The following is a 24,824-nucleotide window of genomic DNA, read 5'->3' on the forward strand; positions in this document are numbered from 1 at the left end:
AATCTTTACTCTTACCCTTTAATTGGAATCAGAAAGCTCGTAACTGTTTCTTTTTTCTTTTTTTTAGGAGTAAGACAGACACCAATGTAACTATGTGGTACTCATGCAGTTCTCTGCATTCGGACCCACTTAACCTGAGTAGAGTCAGAGCAGGGGTTTATCTCAGTAAAAAAATGGCTCTGCAGAGAGCTGTGCGGGTGTTGACAAATGGCAAGGCCAAAGCCCATCCGTGGTCATATGCGCTCCGACGGAATTTGGCTCAGTAGAAACCTCAGAAGAGAAGCAGAAACCTTTGAAGAGACCTATCTGTCAGTCAGGCAAGGGGCAAACATGGGACACAATATGCAGTGAACGGGAAGACGAAGAATCGATGCAGGTAACGTCAGCAGTGCCAAAGGGTTTGTTCTTCTGTAATCTCAGATTTCGCTACTCGGTCCTCCTGTATAAATACATTTGCAGAACAAAACCGGAGAGGCTTGACACTGGTGCGAGGTGTGAATAACCCCCCTCTACGAGGCTATGCGGCGGGCACGGCCCAGCACCTCTGGGGCTACGAACACAACCGCGCCAGCGCAAGCCAACTCCTATTTTAAGAAATGAAACGTGTGAGGAGCTTCTGCTGGAGAAATCGGACGGGACATAACCGACTACAACACGCTTACACAAGTTCACGAGTATCGGTGCGCCGGTGTTTTACCCGCCCTGTTATTCCCAGCCCTGCCCGGGCGCTCTTCGCCACGCACCCCGGCGCGCTTTCCGCGCCGCCCCCCCCCCCCCCCCCCGCAGGCTCCCGCGGCGGCGGCGGGGGGGCCGGGGCGGCGCAGGTGGCGCTGAGGGCGCCGCCAGGCCTCGGCGCGGCGGGGGGGCGCCCCCAACCGCCCCCAACGGCCGCCAGGGGCCGGGCGGGCGGCGGCGGCCAATGGCGCGGCGCGAGCTGGCGAGGGCGTTGCAGGAACCGGGAGCCGGTGACAGCGAAACCCCTCCCCCGCCTCCGGGAGCGGGCTGCCGGGTGGCGACACGGCGGAGCGGGAGCGCCGAGGTCCGCGCCGCCGCCGCCGCCGCCTCCCCGCCGCCCCCCACTTGCTGGCCGTTGGCCGCGAGGCCCGCGGCGGCGGCGGCGCGCGCGATGCTGCGCCCATGGCGGGGCCTCGGGGGGCCGCGGCGCCGCTGAGGCGGGGGGCGGCCGGCAGCGCCCGGAGGCTCCGCGCCGCTGCCGCAGCCGCCTCCCGCGGCGGCCGGCGCTGAGGGAGGCCGAGCGGGGAGGGAGGCGCGGCCGCCTCGCCCGGCGCCCCCCCGCCGCCATGCTGCCCGGGGTGGGGGTGTTCGGCACGGGGCTGACGGCGCGGGTCATCGTGCCGCTGCTGAAGGCCGAGGGCTTCGCCGTGAAAGCGCTGTGGGGCCGCACGCCCGAGGAGGCGGAGGAGCTGGCCAAGGAGATGAGCGTCCCCTTCTACACCAGCCGCATCGACGAGGTGCTGCTGCACCAGGACGTGGACTTGGTCTGCATCAACTTGCCGCCGCCGCTCACCCGCCAGGTCGCCGTCAAGACGCTGGGTGAGTGGGTGCCGCGGCGGCGGCAGCGGGCTTTGTGCGCGCCCGCGCAGGGCGGCGAGGACCCGCCTCGGCGCAGAGCTGTGCTCCAGCTGCGGTTCTCCTCCCCTTTTTTTCCCCCATTGATGGGTCATTGGTTTGGAGGCAGGATTCGGGCTTGCCGGAGCTGTCGCAGGCTGAGGTTTGGGTGCCCGCGGCTCCTTTGTACCCGGCTGCCTCCCCACCTCGGAGGTGGCGGTTTCTTCCCCCTATTTCTTTTTGCCTGTTTTTTGCCTATTTTCCCTCCTTTTTATTTTTTTTTCCTCCAAGGGGTGTTCAGAGCCCTCGCTCGCGGGTGCCTGGTGTGGAGATGGATGACTCTGCGGCAGCCCGGTGTGAAATCCCGCTGCCCCGTCCCTCTCCTGTCCCATCGGGGCTCCTGCCCTGCTGCCGCTCCTGGATGCTTAGCAGCATCGCCAGGACCAGGCCTGATGTTCAGCCCAAACAGGAGGGGGGTGGGCTGGGCGAAGGGGACAAATGTCATCTGTTTCCTGTTAAAAAAAGGGAGAAAATAATCCTGAGCACATTTGCCCAGCGGTTTTCTCATGTGCCCAGTGCTGAAGTGGGGGAATTCTCCATCGCTCGCTGAGGAAGATAGGTGCTCGGGAGTTTGTGCGCTCAGGAGGCTCAGTCTGCCTTTCCCACACGCCTGGAATAGGGCACAGAGTCACCAGGTGCAAACTAGAGCCTGAGGCAGGAAGCTGTGACAGGAGAGGACATATTTTACACATAATTAGCATCATGTACGAAGGAAAGGACTAAAAAAGTAGGCAAAGGTAGTTACAAAGATTCTTTGGTTTTAATGTGGAGAGACTGGGCAATATTCTGCTTTCACTGCTGTGTGCATATATCTAGGCTTTGCTCTTTGAACTTCGTGATCTCTGGTATTTAAACATTTGTTTTCTGGTGGATTTTAGTGGGAGTACCTACCCTCCAGGTCTGTGTGAGTGTAAGGAAGATCTTAATTTGGCCCTACAAATGTAAATGGGAAAATGGGAAAGGGAGGGGACAGTGTAGTGTGTCATCTTTGTAGCTGACTTCACACAGGTTTTGGTGAAGTCCAAGAGTGGCTAGGTTGGCTCTGAGGCTGCAGTTACGTAGGCTGATTGTTATCGCTGTTTACAGCCTCATAAATGCGAGTGGTGTGTAGTAGTGTTACATCGCTACTACAGCACTCATTAGATTTAGTTGCCGTTCTCACACTGGTAGCGTCAGAGCCAGTTAGTGTTTTCAGTCTTTAAAGGGACGATTAAAGGAGAACCTAAAAACCCCTAAAGCTCTGTATTAATGACCTAGGTGTAATGCAGGCATCTGTCTAGAAGCCATGCACAGTGTTAATTCCTGTATCTGGAAATCTTTGTCCTCGAGTTAAGAGACTTTGCTCATTTTTTATATATACTTTTGACATTTTCTCAAGATACGACATTTATGCCAGAACGTTGCCTCTTGCCAAAATGGTGTGTAAATAGATCTGTTTGTAATGCAGAAATACGCATCCTATAAAACGTAAATTATCAGGGAGTTAAAAGACAGTATCAAGGTTATTGGGTTTCACATTTGACACATACGAATTTGTGTGGTGACAGTTGTGAAAGTTCTGCAGACTTTTAGTATTTAGTTATTTCTCTTCATATGACACATTTTCCTGCAGGTGCTGCTCCTGTATGTGCCCCAGCTCGCTTCTGCTCTTGGAGGTAGAATCCTGTGAGATTTCAGGCAGACACTAGGCATCTCTTGCAAGAACAAAACTTCTGAAATAAAAAAGAAACACAATTGGTGTGTGATTTTTGAAGGACTTAAAGTAATATCATGATTTGTCCCTCTCTGAATATTTGTGGATAAGGAAAAAAACCTATTTCCCGAACCTTTGCTGAATTTATGAATGATGCTAACAAATTGGTTTAGCTGATATGTTACTCCTAACTTGCTGATGCAATTTGCTAGCAACAGACTTAAACAAAAAAAAAAGATGTTCTCTCCGGACTGATTGGTGCTGTACCATTCTCAGTTTCCTTTTACCCCTAGTTAATATGTTTTCCTCCCATTCCCCAATGTTAAGGTATTAATATGTTGCAACTGTAGTAAAATATGTAAGAAAACACATAGAATGATCATTAAATAGGGATTAAACGCATGATAAGATACTAACATGCAATATGTGATTTTTTTTAAGAATATTATTTATAAGATCGTTATTTACGTGAATATCTGTTGGACTGTAAGCAACTCTTCCCCCAGTTATTTCAGGGTTAAATTTTTACTGTTTGATTTTTTGAGTTCAGGCATTAGATCTACAAAAATAAAAGTTCGTGCGCACTCAAACAAATGCAAACAAGACATTAGAGCAGCAGTTCCCAGACTTTTGGGAAGAATACCTCAGAGCTGTCGGCTTCTTCCAGTACTTCTGGTGCCTCGTGGCCTGGGGACTGGTGTGCCAGGGAGTGATTATTTTGTTTCAGTCACTAGATTTTCTGTTTTGAGGGGAGGAGTGTAATCACATTCATTAAGTGGGGATTTCAAAATCCTCTGGTAAGCTCTGGCAGTGTGGTGTAGGTTGAGGAAAGCAGAAGCTGGAAAATCATTAGTTTCTGTGATAAGGAAAGGATGTGGGTCTCAACTTTTTTTTTTTTTTTAACTTTTCCTTTGGCTTTCTTTGTTTTCTCTTTAGGTTTCGTGCAAGGAGCACTGTATGGCATCTAGTGGTAGAACACGGACAGTGATATTAGAGGTTTTACTCATAAAATGAGTCTTCAGGAGGACTAAAAATGGTGTTATGCTGCATTGCAGCAGGAAAGGTTGAGAAAGACATAGGTCATTTGTTAGTAAACTCTGGTCTGGTTTCCATATGAAGAGAGGTATATCTCACCTTGGAAAAGTCAGGACCAAACTTTTTTTCTTACCTGTATTATATTTAAAATTGGTTTGTTGCCAAATATTTTGTTTTCATTTGGAAATATTTCATTCTTAAAAAGTAAAAACACAAGGGAACAGTTGGCAGTATTTCCATCTCCCGTCCAGAGCTGTGTTTGCGCAGTGAATTTGCAGCACTTTACGCACTCTGGCCTATTTCTGATGCAGATTGTAGACATATAGATGGGGTGGAACAGGTGTCCTTGCAGCTGTGTTTAACTCAGACACTGCAATAGGGAAAATTCAGTTGCTTTGTTTTCACTAGTATGTCCAACATGTAGATGTATTGCTTTTTTAAACATTTTTTTTCACACAGTGGCCCATCAACAGCTATTAAAACACAGATGTGTGGATACCATTCTCAGCTTGGAAAGTCCCCAAACTGTAGCTTCCTGGAAGCTGGGAGGGAGAAAACGTGAGAAATACGGCTTTAAACTTGCCCTGTTAACTTTTCCTCTAAGCATCTGTTACTTGTCTCTGTTAGAAACATAGTTCTGAGTTGTATCAGACTCAGTACAATGGTTCTTATGAGCTAGACCCATCTTGGGCAAACATCTGGAACAGACCAAGTTCAAGGGAGAATTTGAAACCAGGTTGGCTTGGGTGATGACCAAAAGCAGTAATGAAACCCCTAGCTGTTTGGAGATGCTTGTGAAATGCACCGATGGTCTCTGTCACTTTCTGTGTGAAAGGAATCAAATTCCCTATTTGCATTTACAGAATAGGGCTAATCAACGCCTTCTCTTTCCCACCTCCGATCTATCCAGCTTGCTTAGGAGTTCTTTTATTTGTTACTGATTTTGTTTATTGCTGCTGTAGTTCTGGCTGCTAGACGCTTGGATAATACAAAACTAAAGTCCCAACTGACTTGCTGGTTGGTGGTCGAGAAAAATGAATGGCAGAATATTTGGGTGAGCATAGAAAACGGATATGGTGTTGAATGCAAGTGTCTTCTCTTTTCACTGAGCTGAACAGTTTGGTACGCTTGCGAGAAGTGGTCTGCTTTTCCACTGTCTACCCACATCAGCAATGTAATTGTATCTCAAGCCTCATCAAGAGTAGGAGACACATTTGCATGCAGAGATAAAATATGTCCCCAGAATTCTTCTTAGTCTTTAGCATCAGAAGAATTACTAGTACAGACAGCACATTGTGACCCTCTACCTAGTTCAAAATTGTGAACACATGAATTTTCACTATATGATTTCTCCCTCCGTTCACTTAAATTTGACATTCTTCAGATTCTGACTGAAACTGTTGCCTTGTGTGACTAAGTAGCTGCCACACATCATGAAGTAATTTACTGCAGGTGATGCTGAGAAAACCTTGATGATATTTCATCTCTAAGTTGAAGGGAAAGTTGCAGCCATTTCCATATTTCTGGCTCTGTTGGTGATTTAATCAAGTCAACTAAAGAGAACTTGTTGATGAAGTTCACATAAATGTTTCTGGGGAGCAAACATTTTGCTTTTTGGGCAAAATCAAGTGCCAGATGTTTTTAAAACACGTCTCTGGAGATGTTGCCTTCAGCTCTGTTTACAGTGTCTTTACTTACTCTCTCAAGTAAGAGACAGTAAACATTGAGCTATGCACTGAGTATTCATGGTACATAATCACAACCATGTCTACATAGTAGTATTATTTTTAAAGGTTTATATTGTAGTAGCCCATGGTAGTTCATTCTGCTTGGGGACTCTACGGATAGCATATGACTTTCCCAGCTCTTCAGAGTTTGTTTCTCCTAAGGAGCACTTAAATTTGTTTGCTAACTGGTGTTTCTTCTACACTTGATTGTGATCATGAGAGAACATCTTTATTTAGGGAGGAACACAAAAAAATATACTGCTGAGATCCTGACCTTCCCACATCTTATCAGGAAGCACTGGCATCACATAGACTTGCGATCCAGGCCTGTTGTGAGGAAGATGTTTATAAGAATCCCTTGTTAAAGCACTGGCAACACTGGATCTGCCCCTGAAGTGGGAGGGAGCTGCAGGGAAGTGGTTCATGCATCTGATGTAATCTATAATTAAAGTGTGCCTTCTCTTGCATCCATGCAAACCATTAAGAGGCTACAGGGTTGTAGCAGGGGGTAGAATTTGGTCCAGAGTTTGTAAAGTAGTTTAGGATCCTCTGGGATGAGATGTTCTGTTCAGGTAAAATATTATCATGACTATTTATTATTAATAGCAATATAATAGTTGTCCTGCAATATTGAGTTAAAATTTGGCCTAACAACAGTGACATTGAGCAGAACAAGCCCTTGTGCTTGGAAGGCAGATGACTTTGCAGCATATTAAATGTGAGGTATGTGAATTATGGCCATCTTATTGCAAAAGAGCATGTCAGATGAAGTGCTGTCTATGTTAAATCAGCAGAGCTGGGAGTCTGTGATACCTTCTTTTTGCTTTTGGCACATACTAGAAAGGCACTACTTTTGGCACATACTAGAAAGTCATCCCAACAGCGTGCTGGCAATCAGCTGAAGGCTCACATCCCACTTGAGTGATGATGGTATAGCACAGAAAACGGCCCCTAGCTCTTCCATTGACTTTCTGCCTAGCACTGCAGGACTTTACTTCCAGCACTATTCCTATAAAATTCCTACTGAGTTACTGTGGGATTGGGCCTCTTAGTTCAGGTGAAGAGCACTGTTCAAGTACTGTAAAAATCAGAATCTATAGTCATGAGTTTTACACCACCAAAAACTTGTTTCTTTCCTGGCCCTCAAATCAAAGGCACTTCTTCAGTTTTCCCAGCTGACCTGTTCTGTCTGTATTTGATGAAAATAAATACCAGTTCCGTTGTTGCAGTGGTAGTGTTGGTTGAATGCCTGGTATGGACCAGACTTTGGATAGTCTGGCACTGAACTTACACTGCGATGAAGTACCCTCATTTGCCTAGACTAAGGAACAACTGGTTGTGTTTGAAGTGGTTGCATTAAACCACGTTAAGGAAGTAGTTCATTGCGATCCTGTATCCAGATTGATGTGTTTGTGTTGTTGCAGTTTTGTCTGTACTGTTTTAAATCAGAGTACCTGGTGTATCTTCTATAATTTGGGGGTCCCAAAAGGCTGCCATTGCAGTAGTTTAAAGACTGACTGCTCTGTTTCAGCTGCCCCACAGCCACGCTGTCTCCAAACCAGTGTGGGCAGGTGAAGCAGTACAGACAGAAACTCTTGAGGTCTGCTGCAGGTCTAGTCTGTTCCCACTGAACCAGAGGCCTTCGAGTTGGGGAAATTAGCAGCTCCCTCAGTTTAAGATGTAGCCGTCCTCCAGCTTTCTGCCCCAATCATCTGTCAGTGCTTGCCATGCCCTCTAGCCGAGTTGGCTGAAGCGGATGTATGCCCAGGCCCTTGGCTGCCACGCTTTGCCCTGTGATTTAAACAGCAAAATGGGATGCTGGAGCATGGACGCGTACTCCCTTCATCAGCTCTGCTACCAGGACCTCTGACCTTCAGCAGGGGAGCAGCAAAGGAAGAGAGCTTCAGTAACATCTGAAATTGCCAGTGTTTGGTTCATCGAGCTTTGTTAGGCAGAGCCCATAGTCAGTGCAGTAATACTTTGATGAGAAATCTGACTTTTAAAGACTGAAGTAGATTACACCATATACTGACTGGTCTGTTAGTAGAGATGTGGTTAAAATGATATAAATGCCCCTTATATTCATATAGCATGGAGATACTCCACGCAGGTATAATGCAGATACATGGTAGCAGTGTGGTTAAAAAACTTGGTGCCTGTGGCAGAGCTTTGGGAAGCTTAGGGACTGCCTGGACGCAGTCATTTTTTTGCTGACTTACTGCGTTTTGTACAAACCATTCAAATTGGTGTCAGGCTCTACTGGCAGCAGTTTGCCGTTGCTTTATCCTAGTATCAAAGGTTGTATGAGGTACTGAAGCATCACTCCCAAAACACATGGTGAAACTGCATGTGAGACTGGTAGAAGAGGACTTTTCTCTGTGGTGCACCCACATGTGCTACCACAGGTGCTGATGCACCAAAAGGGACTTTTGTCTTTTTTTAAAAAAAATCTTCATGTAGGCAAGATTTTAAGACCTCTATCTGTGTCTTAGCACTTTCTACACCGTTCTTGCGCTATTTTGACCTTACTGATATGAGTAATAGTATGAGACATTTTCTCCATCATGGTTGATACTGGAAAAACTCTGCTGGTCAAAGGTCACTAGTGCTGTTTCCATTACAGATGTTTCCTGGGCATCCTTGTCAGCGTTAGCAGTGGTGCACTAACATTAGCAATGCTGTGATGTCTTGATTTGGTGTTGAAAATGGCTGCAAGAGCTAAGTGGCTCTTTCAGGCATGGCTTTTGGTGTTGCTGGCAAAGATTTGACTAAAGCAGTGTTAACCGGGAAAGGCTGAGACTTGTAAAATCATCTCTCACCAACAAAGCAGGCAATACTGCTGAAGCTATGCTTTTTCTGGAATAAACACACACCTCTGTCAGCATGGCTGTGCGAATGGGGACCACCTTTTATATTTCTCTTACTGGCATGGCTGATAGGGGGCAATTTAAACAGCATCTCAGACTGCTAGTTTTTAGGGTGGACCATCCTTCATGTCGCAATACTAAATTGAAGAGCCTGGTTAGCTTAGTTGAGTCCCTCCACTAAACTACAAAAGAGTCTGTGCTAAGCAAGTAGGAAACAATAATGTCATAAAAACACCTTTTTATTCAAGTGATAGCTCAAAATGTTTCATATAGTTAATTAAGTCAAATTACAGAAAAAGCTGTTGTCATTTCAGTTATGTTAAAAGAACATCCTAAAACCATGTCTCCGCACAAAACACATGGGTATTGTTAAAATGGGGCAACAGTTCTACAGTGGATGCTGTTACACAAATAGGACCATGTGTAGCACAGTTTTGTTCCCTAAGAAGATGAAAGAAAGTCCTGATAAAATGTGTATTTATATTAGCAGAACTGTATCCAGGCTAGGTATTATAATTATTTAACTACTGGAGGAAAATTTTGCATCCCTAACTGATTTGGCTCTGCTAACAGGGAAAACAGTGGAAAACAGATCTTTCCTTATTAATTTTCTTGTTGGCGTAGCTTTCTGCCTTTATTCTGACTTGTAGTGGCCACTGTATCACCTACTGTGATACTGAATTATCTGATCCCTCTTCAAAAGTTCTTTCTTAGGGATTTTCTTTCATGTTGCTAGGTTTTGAGACTTTTGCTGCTGGGCGCTCAGTGGTACAGAAAAATGACAATGAATGAGTTGTCTTTTGAGTGAGTATGTTTGAGTGAGAGCTCTGCAGATGAAGGAATTGTGTCCTGTCTCCATTATTTCAGGTTTTGGAAGAATACTGAATAATAGAGGAATTAAGGAAGAATGTATAGATAAATACAGAAAAAGAGAATATATTGGGCAAATACAATTCCAAGATTTTCAAGCTTCCTACTGTTGTCTTTTCTGTCTCTTTTATAAGCCCTCTCATGCTTAAAATTGTTACTGGGGCCCTACATAACAGATACAGATTTGCTGTGTGACTCTGGACATGGATAGCCATGTACAGCCCCTAATACAGTCAGGATAAAAACTCTGTAAGATGCAAAATAGACTGTGCTTTCTGCTTCTGTTTGAAAACTAGGCAAATTGTGCCAAGGCACATTACAACTTATTGCACTTTTCTTTGTGTGTACACTAGAGATTTTGCACATTTAGCAATAATGGTGGCAAAACACAAATGACTGAAATGGAATTTAATTTCTAAGACAGCCAAGACTGGTATTTTCCGCTAGCCGATGTGATGCAACAGCACCCTTTACTGTTAATATCAGTTTGCCACAGCATTATCCGGAGTTGCTAAGAATTGTTCTGGTTTCTTCAAATGACGAAAGTAGAAGCATGTACCCTACAACTTTTTACTTATTATTCGTATTATAGTAGCTCATATGAGTCAGCTGTCAAAGTCAGAGACTTAATTTACAAGGTCATTGTGCGTGCATGTAACAGAAACACAGTCCATACGCAAAATCGTTTCAGGTCTTAAGTCTTGATTTAAACAAATTCATTTAAATGGACGTGTAATTAAACTGGAGCAATCCCCAGTGTAGATTCTCTAAATTGATTTAAGGCCTGGTCTGCACGTAAATTTTGTACCGGTATAATTATGACTGCGAGGGGTATGATTTCTTTAATGTAGTAATTGCTGCATAGCCATTAGAAGTCCAGCTGGTGTGACTCCTGATATGAATGCTGTTCTACAGGCATAACAGTGTCTGTACTGGTACAGGTTATTCTTTCTCCCATGAAAAAATAAGTTGTCATTTGCATATACATTTAGAGCATTCAGCTGGTATAAATGTAACTGTTATGGGTGTAGTCCAACTCTATCTCTACTGGTACAGCCGTACTATTAATTTGTGTAAAGGCTGATGATTTTGTATGAAATTATGTGTTGCTCAAGAGCAGAGTAGGCTGGGTATCACTGCTCTGCAAAGCTGGAACTGGACACCCTCTTCCACCCAAAGTCAGACAAGACTAGTGCACTTGGGTAATTGTAAGCATAATGAAGGTAAATAGTCACTCTTTCTCCTTGAGCACAGTGAATACCTTATATAGCTGCACTTCTAGATGGTAGAATTGGTAGAATTTTATCCAGGATAGCATAAATATCAGATTTTATTAATACCCACATCTGCAGCCTGATTCGCAGGATAAAAGTGATTGTATGGAAATGTCAGGGACAAGATCTAGGTGGAGAATGAGACTCTTGCCTACTCTTTTCATTTGGAAGGAGATAATAACATCCTTCATTTTAGCACAGCCAGTGCTAATGGTGAAAGTTGTTATTCATCAGACCTAACTCCTAGGTCCGAGCATGGTGTTGAGCATAGAAAATGAAAACATGGTGTGAGGAACTTGCAAATGAGGCGCGTAAATGGAAGTAATGATTGGTAGCAATATAAGAATAAGCATAGTCATTTAACACAGGGAGTAAAATTATGTTTGTCATTTGCTACTGTGCCAATGTTTAATGGCAAGGTGAAAGTTGGTGCCTGCAATGCTGTAGCAGCAGCAATCACAGCTTTAATGAGGCAGATTTGGGGGGGCAGGGGAGAGGTAGTAACTTTGTTTTGCATTCTTATGTTTCCATGGCTTTTATCAGCAATAAAGACCCTTGTTTTGGCACTTCCTTGCAGTGAATGTTTGGCAGTCTTTAGCTCTTCCATCTGGTCCTTACTTGCCAGGAAATGCCCAGAAGGGAGGTCATGGTTGAATTAAATGCTGTCTCTGGGGTACTGGGCATCACGTGGCTGATGGGAAGTCCTTAATAGAGAGAGCTTTTTGAAATGCGAATGGAGTCAAGCAAGGATGGATAACTGTGATACCCTTGCTGTGCTGAAGTGACATTGCTTAAAAATATGAAACAAAAGGCTAGACTGAACACTCAAAATTCTTTATTTTCATATCTATACATATGCACTTTATATACATTGCTCTGTATGTGCGTGTGCGTATAAAAATTAAATAACATTAAGGTGAAAAATATATGCATTAAAAATTCCTGGAAGTCCCTCCCCTTCCTTCACTTCCTTAGTCCATAAAAGACAATGCAATTGTTGCTGTTTTATGTGAGGATAGGAAAGGGGAGGGAGAATAGCATAGGGAACATCTGGAAAGTGCTTAGCTGTCATCAGCAACTCCAACCAAGCTAGTGCACGTTCAAATACATTCCAGAAACACGCCTGTGAAAGATACGTTTAAAAGGTCAGATTTTGAACTTACTTACTTCACCATAAATGCAAGTAAAACTCTACTGGATCAAAGGGAATATTTAAGGTTTACATTGGTGTTACTGGGAACACATTATGGTCTGACACACAACAGGAGAGGAGACTGGCCTTGCAGAACTGGGTCCACTGAGCAAAGGCATTTGTGTCAATTTAGGCAATGATCGGTCGGAGTCTTGAGACACGGTTCTGCAAATCTTTCTTAATTCAGTAGTCTCCTTGAAGACAAAATTCCTGATTCCTTACAGACAATATTTGTCAGGCATTATAACTCATGTAAGTGGGAATTTGGCTGCAAACCGCTTTTGCACCACTTCAACAAAAAACGAAGATATAGTTACATCTGTGCAACTCCACAGCTTGGATGTGGTTGTGCTGGTATAACATGTTATGTCAGCATGTCTGTAGGAGTGTAAAGTAAGATGGAAAATATTCGGAGTGGAGCTGCTTAGAAACTTTAGCCTATGAAAGTCATTCAGCAAGTGAGCATGAAGGAACTTGCAGAACTCTTTTGTGACTTGTTACTTTCTTTGAAGGAACTTGGAAATTTAGTATTGTGAAAGACAGTTTGTGACTAAATAATATGAGATGTCCTGATAAATATTCATTTCTAAGGCAGAGAGAGGGTAAGCCGTACTTACTAAGATTAGTTTGTGGAAACAAGATACAACATTATTCAAGTACATCAGAAGATGTCCTGAATATTGTATCCTTGGTTAACAGGCAGAACTCATTATTGATCTCAGTGAGGAGTGCTCCTTAAAAATCAGTGTTATGAGATGGCCTATTGGTAGGGATAACATCTTATTTTGCCGGACTAGCCAAAGTGCATTTGGACATAGTACATGGCTGTTGGCATAGCTTGAGATAATTGTGAACCTGAAATGTAAGACTGGCCATAATTTTACAGACTCCATTATCTAACCATTTGGAGGAAATATTTTGACACTTTGTTTGTCAAAAGTAAGAGAAAATGCTATGCACACAAGCCATCTCACTTGTATCTCATAGAAAGTGCCTGTGAGATTCAGTGTTAGCTAGCAGATTTATTTATGCCTTTGATTATAGCGCTGTCTGTCTCACGACTCTTCATATAAAATTAATTATGCTTGGTACTGTTGTTGTCATTGTTTGGAATTACAGATCTGTTCACAGATATCAGGTGATCTTCCAGAAGGCCTGATGTGCAGAGACATTTCAGCAGCTGCTGAAACTAAACCTGCTGTAGTCTCTGCGTAGAGACCTGAGCTTTTATGTGGCAGATGTGCACAAAATCGTCGCATTGCACTCTTGGTGTATTCAGTGAAACTCTTAAAAACTGCTCCCCACCACTCTTAGTAAGAATGGCATGATGAGAATAGGCGTTGGGCCTTATGTCATTGCCCAGAGCTTTCATTCTTCATGACGTAGGTTGTATATTTTAACTAGGTTGAGGTTACCTGTCTTCCTGAAGCTGGCCTGATTTCATCTTTCAGGACTCCCAAAAGTAAAGATGGGATATGGAAGCACAGGGAAATTGAGAGACTTGTTGAAGTTTGTGCGGGAAACTGGTAATACAGACAGAAATAGAATCCAGCTCTTCTGAGTTCTGTCCTGTTATTTAAGCACAGGACCCACTTTCTTCTATGGCTGAACACTGTTTCAGTAGAAAGTGATGATTACAAACACATTTGAGCTGCTGGAAAGGGGCAGGTTTTTGTGTTACTCTTAAGTCTTTTCTCCGGAAGGTTTCGCAGATGGGATAAAACCAGTGTGGGAAAAGGGAAGTGGGGATAGAGCAGGGGAACCTGATTCCTATTTTTCTGATAGTTGAAAATAAGCTCAGGACTTCTCTTGTTGGTGTCCCTTTATAATGCTTATGGGACAGCTTTTGAAGGAATTGCAAGGAATTTTTCTTCAGAGGAGATTCATGGCTGGGATGTAGAAGAGATGGAGAAAGATCCTCAAGAATGAAGGATGCCCACTTTTGGGGTAAGCAGGAGCCTCAAAATAAAATTTAGAGTGACCTGAGGCTGCATTGAGTTTTAGGATTATGTCTGGGACTGAATATGCTTTGGGTTATTATTGCAAGTAATCATCTTTTTGATGTTGGAGCTTTATTTCATAGAAGCTACAAAGATGTTAAGTCAGTTTGCTATGAGCAGTGATGGTTCAGCAGTTGGGAGATTTGTGTATTTATTTTTAATGAACTATGGAGTTTCTTTTCTGTTATGGCCCTCTGCACACTAGGAAAACCTTTTCTTTAGCAAGAGGTAGGGCCTTTCAGAGCTGACGGGAGCAACTGCTTTTTTGGAAGACAGACAGTAGCGTACATGTGTATAAGGTTGGTTGCAAATACAGCCTTGAGAATAGGCTTAAGCCAATGCAAGCAAATTTCAGATTTACAGCTGCTGTTAAGAGGTGCTCAAGTGTAAAAATATACCTAATATAAGGTCAGGGCATTTCTTAATCCTGCAGACCACTTGCCTAGAGCCTCGTGCATTGTGCAGAAAAATCGGAGCGTGCTGCGTGAAAACAGGTAGAGTGCTGGTAGTTGCTTAAGCTGGCATGTGCAGTCGCACTGCATCATAACTGTGCTTACGAGGAATTCACACCAAATGGGATTGCACTGTAAAGAGCCACATGTAATCACTTTCCCTTTCTGATTGCGTTTGCATTGCAGTGCATTTCACCAAGTCAGTAAATGGGCAGAATGTTTCAAAATATTCGCTTTGCTTGATACTCAAAGGAAAGTTATGATGCTCTAACCTCTGAATCTGATTTTGGCAAATCATTAAAGGTTCTCTTCAAGTGTCCTAAGCATAGTGCAACAAGTGCAATCTTAACTGACCGTGTGACCACTTCATCATAATGAACAAGGGAAAGGAGCGGATTTTGAGGCTTTTGTTTACTTTTGGAAGGAATTAGTCTCACATATCGTTTCACTGAAAAGTAGGACACATAAAAGAATGAATAGTACAGGGATTGCTGAAGCTGTCAGGTTAATTCAATACATAAAAATAGTAGAAACTTTTTTTTTTTTTTTTTTTTTTTTACTACTAATGAATATATTTTACCAAAGCACTGACAGTTCATTGCTTTCACCCTCTATTCAAGAGGGTTGCATATTTTCAGAATCGTCCTAAGGTACCCAGGCTGATGAAATTCTGATGTTCGTACCGCAGTTCTGGACAAGTGCAATAATGACAGATAACTTCTTTGTTTTAAAAGCTGTCTGTCTGATCTAAATATGCTAGCCTAAGCTGCAGGTAGGCCATGTGGTGCTTTAAGCTGGAAACTGCCTATGAGAACCAATCACATCATGAGGATTATAATCTTATGATTATAATGCATGTAAATATATATGTGTAGTCTTATTGCATGTATTAAAAATCTCTATTTACAACAAACTTTGGATGGGCTTGTGCTGCAGCAGTAGGCTTGTGAAGTCACTAGGACTACTGTATTAGTGCAGGAAAAACTGTGAGAGTATTATATTCTGCAAGTCCCTCCAGCAAATAAAAATACTTGAATTTGCAGTTGTGTGTTGTCAGGAAATGCATATCTGTAATAATATGCAAAAATACCACTTTTCTGTCTTTCCGTCTTTCTCCGTCTTTCTCTCTAACCCTTCGTGTAGAACCATGAAAATACTTTTCTCCTGTGCTTTTTCACAGCTCTGACAAGAAGTTTCACAGTGACTGGAAAACTTGCAATGCTGGCAAGAGCTGTTAGTGTCGGGGAGTCCACTGACTCAAAGCACATCCAACAGTAGTGAATGAAGCAAGACAGTGTTAGTTTGCAGGACTCCTCCAGAAAGGGAGCCATAGTTTGGCTTAGGGGATGAGGGGGAAGGTGGCTATGTCAGAAAGTATCGCCAGTCCTCACCTCACCCATGCTCTGCACTGCTCTTTTCTCTCTGGTTGCGCCTGTGTTAGTGAGCCCGCATTCAACCCATACTGAGGTTCAGTGTTGTGTTCAGATTACGGATTTATTCAGCTCAGTGTGTGAAAATCACTCCTATACACAGAACGGGAGATGTTTTATGTGCTTCTGTGCACAGCCCTGAGAATTGCTTAGTGGCTGAGGTTTGTCGTGCCCTGGATCTAACCTTGGCAGCTTTGGGGCCCTTCTTGCAGACTGGCTCAGTACAACAGTGGGAATTTCTGGCTGTGTATAGAAAGGAGGTTTGGGGCATTTGTCTGGGCATGGTAGGACCCCTAGGCAGCTCTTTCATATTTCTTTTGGTGAAAAGCAGTAGGATAGATATAATTGCCCTGTAGGCAGTCAGTTCAGCTGTTTAAGTAGAATTTAAAGAGAATGAAAGTGGTGTATAGACCTCACATTAGCCATCAGTGCAAAGGTGATTTTTAGGTGAGAGGCATTCAGGAAGACCCTAGTAGATTTGCTTTCAAAGTCAAATCCTAAAAGATGCAGAGCCCTGAAGAACTCATTGCCTATACTGAAATTTAATCATTTCAAATCTTCCAAATTTGGCCCACTTAGAGTTTGATCAGTATTACAATGTCAGTACTCCCAGACATGACCCTAAATGAACTGCCACATGCCTGAAATCTAAAGACTTGAAATTTGTTATTGGCAGGAAGTCCTTTGTTTGAAGTTGCTTTCTTTCCAGCAGTTACTGTTTTGTCCAAAACTCCTGAAGAAACTGGTCTTCTACTGAACACAGCATTACATAAAATGGAACACCAAACCCATTCATTTGCATTGTCTTGGCACTTCCGGGAGATAAAAAATGGCCAGACCAAGTTTTTTAAACAAATGCCTATTTTTTTTTTTTTTAGTGCAGTGTTTGCTTTATGGCTGACGCCTTGTTGCTAAGTTTCATGTGCAGAGCAATTTTTATGGTCAAAGTGTAAACACTGGAAAGAGGATAAAGAGAGTGGAATTCATGATGGATATGTGTAGCGGGACGTAGCTGTGCCATACTGCCAATACAGTACACAGCAGCAAGCTGTAGACAAATCAGAGACCATTGTAATGCTTTCTTTGTGGCTAACTTTCTAATATTCAGCGACTTGCATTTGGCTTGTTACCTTCATTTGGAAGCAGTGCAAAAAAAAAAGAAAAAAAGAAAAAGAAGAAAAAAAGGAAACTTCAGGGGAAATAGTGTGGTCTGTTCAGTGGTCAAAGGCTTGGGTTAGGGGCAAAAACCTGTAGAATCTAGTCCTCCTTTTGTCCCCTTTTGCAGGAGCAAGGTCCTTGCTGCAGCTTCCTTGCATGTAAAGCAAGGGTGGAAAAGCCGTACCCATCTTTGTGTAAAGCCTTGTGTTGAAAAGGAGTAACATTCTTTGGTGTTTCTTGTCTTTGAAAACACACACTTGCCCAGAGCTAGAAAACATCAGATAACATTTGCCTGGGAGAGGAGGATGTGTTTCAGCAGAACAATAAGAGGGGAGGGGCTGTTCTTGGGGGCCTGAGCGTGAGTCACCTCCCTTGTTAGAAACGGAAAAATAGATGAGTGTAGAAGGTTGAAGGGGAACTGTAACAATGACAAATTTGGCCAGAGGAAACCAGCTGAGTAAAGGTTGGCAGGGGAGGGGAAGGGAGAAAGCCCAAGCACCCAGGGTGAGGGAGAAAGGGTGTTTAAATCAGCAGGCTGTGCTGCTGTGACTGGGCTTACAGAAAACGGAAGGGGAAAGGGGGGTGTAGCTGGGTGGTTGCGGCTGCGAGCGCATGGACCGTGCCAGCATTTCTCAAACTCTTTGCCCACTCTCCCTCTCACCAGCCTTCAGATGTACCCCGTCTCTTGCCCCTCCTGTGGCCAGTCTGCAAACTGCTTCCGCAAGAGGATTGGGCATTAGTTGCCCCAGGATGCGCCATGGGGGCCCCAGTGATGGAGGGTGCCTAGAAGCGGCTGGTGAGATGCAGCTGGGAGGAGATGACTGGGGCAGGAGCTGGAATAGGGTTTGAATGGCACTGGGGAAGGGTGAACCAGGAGGGACACTGGGGGAAGACATTAATGACTTTGGTGGGAGCTATAGCATCTCAAACACTAAGATGCAGTGAGTGAATGAACCCTCCTTGGAAGTGAAAATGCTGGCCAAGGACTTTGGTGTTGAGAAAGGCTAAACAAAGACGTGTGTTCCCTTTACTAGGTAAGCTTCCCTTTACTAGCTTGAACTTCCTGGAGAAAGTCAGCATAAAGTCTCCCTCTCTGTGGAGGTGAACTTCATAGATCAAGACTCTGAGTGCAGAAATAAAGTAATCTGTCTGGCACCACTGACTCCCCATTGCATTAGCATGTGCAGGGCATGACAAGCTGTATTCCGGTCAGACAGAAAATGCTTTGGGCACCAAATGCAGCTGAGAATATCATTGTAGTGGTGAAGGATGAAAAGTTAGCCTTTTTCAGAAGAAAAGGAAGACAGAGAAGTTAAGCACAGTTACAGTTGTTGGTTTTTTTTTAAACAGGGGGCAGTGAATATCTGTTTCAGCATCAATAAACCATGAGACATTCGATAAGAGCCTTGTGGAGTAACTTCAGAAGTTTTTGCCAAACACAGTAGGAACCATTTGGTACTAAGTGATCTGTGGTCTGTCTGCCTGTGTCATGGACTCACATGCTTTAATGTATGTGAGCTGTCTTCTTCCTGAGTTGGTTGTTGAAGCACACTATAGACAGCCAGCCGGTGTCACCTACCCAGAATTCAGGCTGCATTTGGAAAATGGGTTAAAAGTCTGTTTAAAAATCAGGACTTTGGTTTGGGGGTCTCCAGGACAAAGCTTTGCTCCTGTGCTCTGAGAAGGGAACAGAGCTGGGTAGGTTAGAGCCCTGTCAAGGCTCGATCTTGGTTGCTGAACTCAGCTCTGTGTCACAACCCTGCCATCGGGCTTGTTTTGCTGATGTCACCCAACTCCTGTCAGCAAGGCACCCATAAAGATGTATGTACTAGGCAGCCCGACATTATGATGCTGTCTGGTTTTGGCAGTGGTTCACCTGCAGTGTATTTCGGTTGTGCAGCAAACACTACAGTTAGATGGACACACACTTCTTTGCCATCGTATCTGAGTAGAGATAAATACCCCAATGATAAAAATGCTGTTAACAGCATCTCTGCAGTTTTCTTTACTGTTAAGGCATTGGCTGATATTTCCTAGTGCATGCAATAATCAGATATGTTCCTGGAGCCACAGTAGTCCCCAGCCTATGGCTTGTAGGCAGTCTTCAGAGTTATCTGTGGTTCTGCCAGGGCCCAGCTGGAGAGGGAGAGCAAAATAAGTGGTGCTTTATTTGCTCAGTGTTATTTCTTCTGGGTCAGACAAGGCTTAAGATTATTCTCTGGCTACTTGCACAGGGCTTTGTTGCTGGAGGGGGAGGAAAGGGAAGGAAGAAGGATGTTTAGGTCCTGATGAATCCGTCCTGAAGCTCTTGTTTATTATCAGTCTCCAGAGTAGGAATGCATGACAGAACTCCTTTGCTTTCTCTTTTCTTGGGGCAGTCTTTCTGCTTTGTGAATTACAGGGCATAACTTCAGCCAAAAAATAGCAGCAAAAACAGAGCTTTGAAGATGTGACTGATGCTTTATCTTAAAAAAGAATTAAAGGTGCAGGACAGCAGTGTTACTCAACCTGAGGTATGTGAGATATCAAAGCAAAGTCTGCAAATACATGCCCTCCTGTAAGTACAGGCAATCCACAAGGGGGGAAATAAAATGCAATAAATATTCTATGTATAACTTGATATTTATATGGTTGCAAGTGACACAAATGGGGGAACAAGATACCGGACAACTACACTTGTTTTTCAGAAAAGCTTGGCGGTCCTTGGATTAAAAATTCTTGAGAACTTGTGCTTGCAAGTTATGGCTGACTGATTGCTGTCCATTTCCCTTTTCAGAGCTCACATTCGCATATTTCTGAACCTTGGGCTTGAATCAGAGAGCTAAGGAAACTGTCACTGGGACTTGCTTAACTTGGCCCGATGAACAGCTTAGCATTTTTTCTAACATGGCTATTTCTAGAGTTTGCGTGACTTTGTATGGTTGAACTATGTTTTTCTTCTCTTGGTTTCTTTTTATCCAAATTTTTCTCTTGTGAAATACTTTGGATTAGATAAGATTTACAAGGAGGAGCTGACATTACATTTCAAGGTTTGCTTCTGCTATTGCACTGGTTTACTGACATCATATTCCCTGGGATCAAACCTTCTGGGCCGAGAGCCAGCATTGAAAAACTATTTTTTTTGTAGGGTGGAGGAATATTTTGTTATTTCACCCCCTATGAGTTTCCTTCCCCATCTCCCTCTTGTGCTGCTTGTTCATTATTTAACATTCCACATCTATAACATGCAATAAATGGCAGTTTTAACACTTATTGTAATACTTTATGCTTAGCCATCTGCCCAGAAGGCATTGATGATACATGCAGCTTGATCTCCTCCTGACTCATTTCTGAATTGCTAGTACATCCCTGTACACTGTTAAACAATCTTTGAACCTCATTGTGTCATAGTGGTATACATCAGGAGTAAATCTACTGAAGTCGGTCAAGTAATACCAGAGTGAAACTGAAGTGACCAGAAAATCACATCTCCTTTCTTCTAGCTTATGTATAGCAGTGAAAGCCTCAAGTGAGCACAGAGAATTTTGAAAGCAGCTTTTTCAATTTGCCTACCAGAGAGACTGGCCTAGTGTATTGAACGTAATTTCAGAGACCACAAGCTGATTTGAACTGGGTCCCTGGCTGCATACACAGACAGTGCTTTATTCATGAACTAGCTGATCGTTTACCCTTCTCCAGCAGGCTGGGACACACAGAAATGTACTTGCTTACTTCACCTGGTTGACTGGCCCTCTGTGGAGAGTCTACTTTTTGCAGAGTCCAGTGGAGAGCAGGGGAGGCTGCTGATAAAATTAGACTGCTTACCTCTTGTTTGCACTGTGACTTAGCAGCAGTTAGGGGAAGCCCATATGAATTCACTAATGACTTGTTAATGCTGTTTTTGTAAGACAATAATCAATGGGAACCTTAAGTTTGAAGCACACAAAAGCAGCGCGGAAGGGAAGGACTGCCTAGGCACAGAAGCGTACCTGTGTGCTAACCCCATGTGCTCGAACGCATCTTATCCTTGTACCTGTTGTATCTCACTTGTGGAAAACAAGTAATATTAATTTTCATGAGAAGGTGTTGTTTGTGACCTGCTTCTGTGTGTTTCTGAATCGTACCCTTGCAGAAAGCATACTTCAGCCATCAGGAATTCAACAAATCCACTAACAGGCATGTGAAGCGGGATCTAGTGTGAGGTGTTTCAGCTCAGCTGGCCATAACCTGGCCTGAGAGCAGAGGACTGTTCTTGTTCATACTGATAGCCACGACATTAGCATGGAAAATGTTTATGAAAGAACTCGGTGCTGTGCACAATTTCTTTTTGAAGCATCTTATCACAAAGGAGTGAAGCAGATACAGAAACATGGACTAACAGCAGCTGAGGTGGCCACAAATTAAAACTGGTCAGTGTGCCATTGCTCTTTTCTCACTCTGTGTTCATCATTCCTGTGAACTGCTTTTCTGCTTTCTTCGTTGGTAGTTGCCTTTCTGTCTGCTTTTAATCTAGCAACAATGCTAAAATGACAATCGCTTCCTTTCCCAGTGTCCTTTACTTATTTTACCACCTAAGCACTGAGGTTTCAACATTTGTAGTTATTAATTTATGATGTAGTACAGCAAAACTTCTAAACTACTCTGATCAGACAGAGATCAGATTAACATTGTCATTTGAATGTATTCTACTCAGTTGTATTTAGTGTTATGTGTGTACTAGTAGGTTTGTTAGCAGGCACAGATGTGCAGTAGCACTCTCGGTCCCAGGACTGCTCTGTTCTTGTAATGATCACTGTTCATTACAAAGAAATAAGAGTGTTTGGAGAGCTGGCATAATCAGTCATACTGGAAGAACTGGTCATATTACATCTTTGGAATAAGCTGCTATGCATTCATGATGACAACAGCTATTCAGGTTTGGATTTGTCTCACACAAACAAACCTCAGTGATATTTCTGCCATAAACTCTTACTGCTTCATATTGCTTCATAAATTTGTAGCCATTCGAGATAGACAAAACTGTTGAGGTCATTGTATGAATTTCCTGCAGAGCACGGAGTTTTCTGTAGTGTTTTTTTGTGATGCATCTAATTTAAAAAATTCTCACTGGTGGGGATTCCACCACCTTCCTTAGAAGACTGAAGTTCAGATTGGCCTCTGCTGAAATAGGTACCTTTGCAGTCAGGCTATAATATCCTTTCTTAATTCAATCATGTTATTTCCATGTAACTCTAACTTTTAATACTTTAGTCAGTTTCCTTCCATCCTTAATGCTTCAATTTTTGGATTCTCATCAAAATCTATCAGTTATTGTTCCTTTTTAGTAGAGATTTCTGCATTAGTGTGTCCTACCTGTCTTTCAGCCTAATTGCTGAAGTTATGTCAGTCTACTAATGACTCATGTCATCTTTTCAGCTGCATTCAGATGACATTAAAATGGGTCAGAGGGTTAGGCCATCAGAATAGAAAAACTGAGTTACATAATCCCTCAGATTGAGTTCCAATTTAAGTCATATCCAAATGGCATATTATAAAGCAGAAAAGCTGCCTGCATAATTCAGTGAGACTTCTCCAAGACTGAGCTTGTGGTCACAGACCATATTCTGATGTGTGATGAAGATGGAGATCAGTCAGAGGATTTAAACTGTTCTAAAGCCTGTAAAAACAGTGCTGAAAATATCAGCAGTTACTATTGCAGAACTGGCTGGAGCATGAGAGAAGCATGCACAAGAAAACTGCGTATTTTTTCTCAAAACTTTTGGAATGACTGCATTGTGAGGGGTTGTGTTTTTACTCCTTACTGCTATAAGCAGTCTGCTGGATATGATGTGTTTTCACAGTGTACTGAATGAAGCCAGTCTGCAGGATGCTTCTGGAGTCTGCTATGCCCATTGCTCGTAGATAGCTGTGTTGGATAGGTAGACAGTAACTGTGTTTTTCTGACTCTTCAATGAGCAGCTCTTTCTGTTCTCTGCAAGTCTGGCAGCAACTCTCATCATTCAAGTGGGTGATGCTTTAGCAGCATCTGAGAGCTGAGAGAAAAAGATGCTGATGAGATGCAGCCAGTTAAAAATTAGCATATGCTTTAGAGAAACATTTGTTCTATATCCTGAACTGAAGCTGAAATTTTACAGCATCAAGGCAGAACAGTCTCACAGGGGATACTGCCCTTTTTGTTAAGCTTACTTACATATTAGACACATGGAGAGGGCCTGTAAGCTGTGCATTACGAAACTCATTTATGTTGCTGTATAGGGATTCCCAGGGGTGGACATGGTATTTTGAATATAGAGATTGTGTTAGTGAACACTTTGAGGGTGTTGCAGAAATATAGCTACAGTAGATGGAATTATGTTAAACATGTTAGTATGGTAGTATTACACACTGAGAATGTGTAAGTGTACTCCAAGTTATATTGCATATTATAAAATATGTGGAAGGTTGCAGCTGAGGAGGTTGTACTGCTAGAACTAGACTATGTTGTGTGTTATGATACTGCTGTATTGCTATATCTGATGCATTTCTGAACATAACTGCGCTCGTGTAAATCCAGCTGGTGGTCTCTATTCATTTTATCAAGGAGAAAGGCTCCCACCGTACGACTTCTCACCAGCATTGCCATTAGGACTGGTAGTCTTAATGTCGGGCCCTCCACTCAGGTGTCCAAGGGAGGAGATCCGTTTCCCTTGGCTCCCTGAATGCCCATGAGGGGAGAGAGGTTCCCTCGGAAGAGCCTCCCTTGAACACTCTGCTGAACTTCAGGGAGACCCTCTCTTTTGTCTCTGTGAGATGCTGTGGGAGACTAATCCCATAACTTTGTTAACAAAGTTAGGCTACGCAGCCAATATCAGTAACCTTAGCTGCCAACTCTTTTACACTTCAGAAGGGTGGTTAAGAGTTGAGTGAATATGGAAATAGAAATCCCTGTGCTTTCAGGTATTTGGCCCTTTCTGGATAGGACACACTGACATTAGAGTGCTGTGGAAGAAATTGTAGCTATTCTGCTCAGAAGCACAGAATATGAGTCTCCAGGGAAGTCAATCTCGTGCTTCCACCAGCCTTAAATTCACAGAACAATAAAGTGCAGTTGTTGTATTATGAGACCCAAATGTAGTACATGAAGAATGTGTGGCACATTAAACCCATCTGGTTCATACAGAAACTCATATATAATTCACAGCCTTTGTAAATATGTCAGTTTAATACCTCTCTGGCACCTATCACCAAGGCTCCATCTCCCTTGGGTTAGTCAAACCTGAAAGCTTCTGAAACCAGACCCTGAACTGCATGACAAGTGGTGCTGAACTCTGATGAACATTAGTGATTAAGAATAAAAATAAAAGAATCTCATAATCAAAACTTTTTTTTGAAGTTCTGAACTTTCCCCTTCATACAGTTTTAAATCTTCAGCCTCGTTATGAAAAAACCCTTTACTTTTTCAGTAGAGCAGAGTTACATCTAGGTGTGTACACTGGCACCAAACTTTGATTATCCTTCCCTGAAACCCATTACATGGCA

The 24,824-nt window shown here is 43.1% G+C and overlaps 1 protein-coding gene across 1 annotated transcript in view; it reads left to right on the forward strand.

Annotated features, from left to right (window-relative positions):
• The first annotated feature begins 944 nt into the window (after positions 1-944).
• Positions 945-24,824, forward strand: part of GFOD1 (Gfo/Idh/MocA-like oxidoreductase domain containing 1) — an 80,198-nt gene continuing 56,318 nt past the window's right edge. The window contains exon 1 of the mRNA XM_026104780.2: positions 945-1,554. Within this exon, the coding sequence (XP_025960565.1) occupies positions 1,302-1,554 (253 nt within the window). The 5' untranslated portion in view covers positions 945-1,301. The remainder of the gene's footprint in view (positions 1,555-24,824) is intronic.

This window comes from Dromaius novaehollandiae, chromosome 2 (assembly GCF_036370855.1).
Source record: "Dromaius novaehollandiae isolate bDroNov1 chromosome 2, bDroNov1.hap1, whole genome shotgun sequence".
NCBI lineage: Eukaryota > Metazoa > Chordata > Aves > Casuariiformes > Dromaiidae > Dromaius > Dromaius novaehollandiae.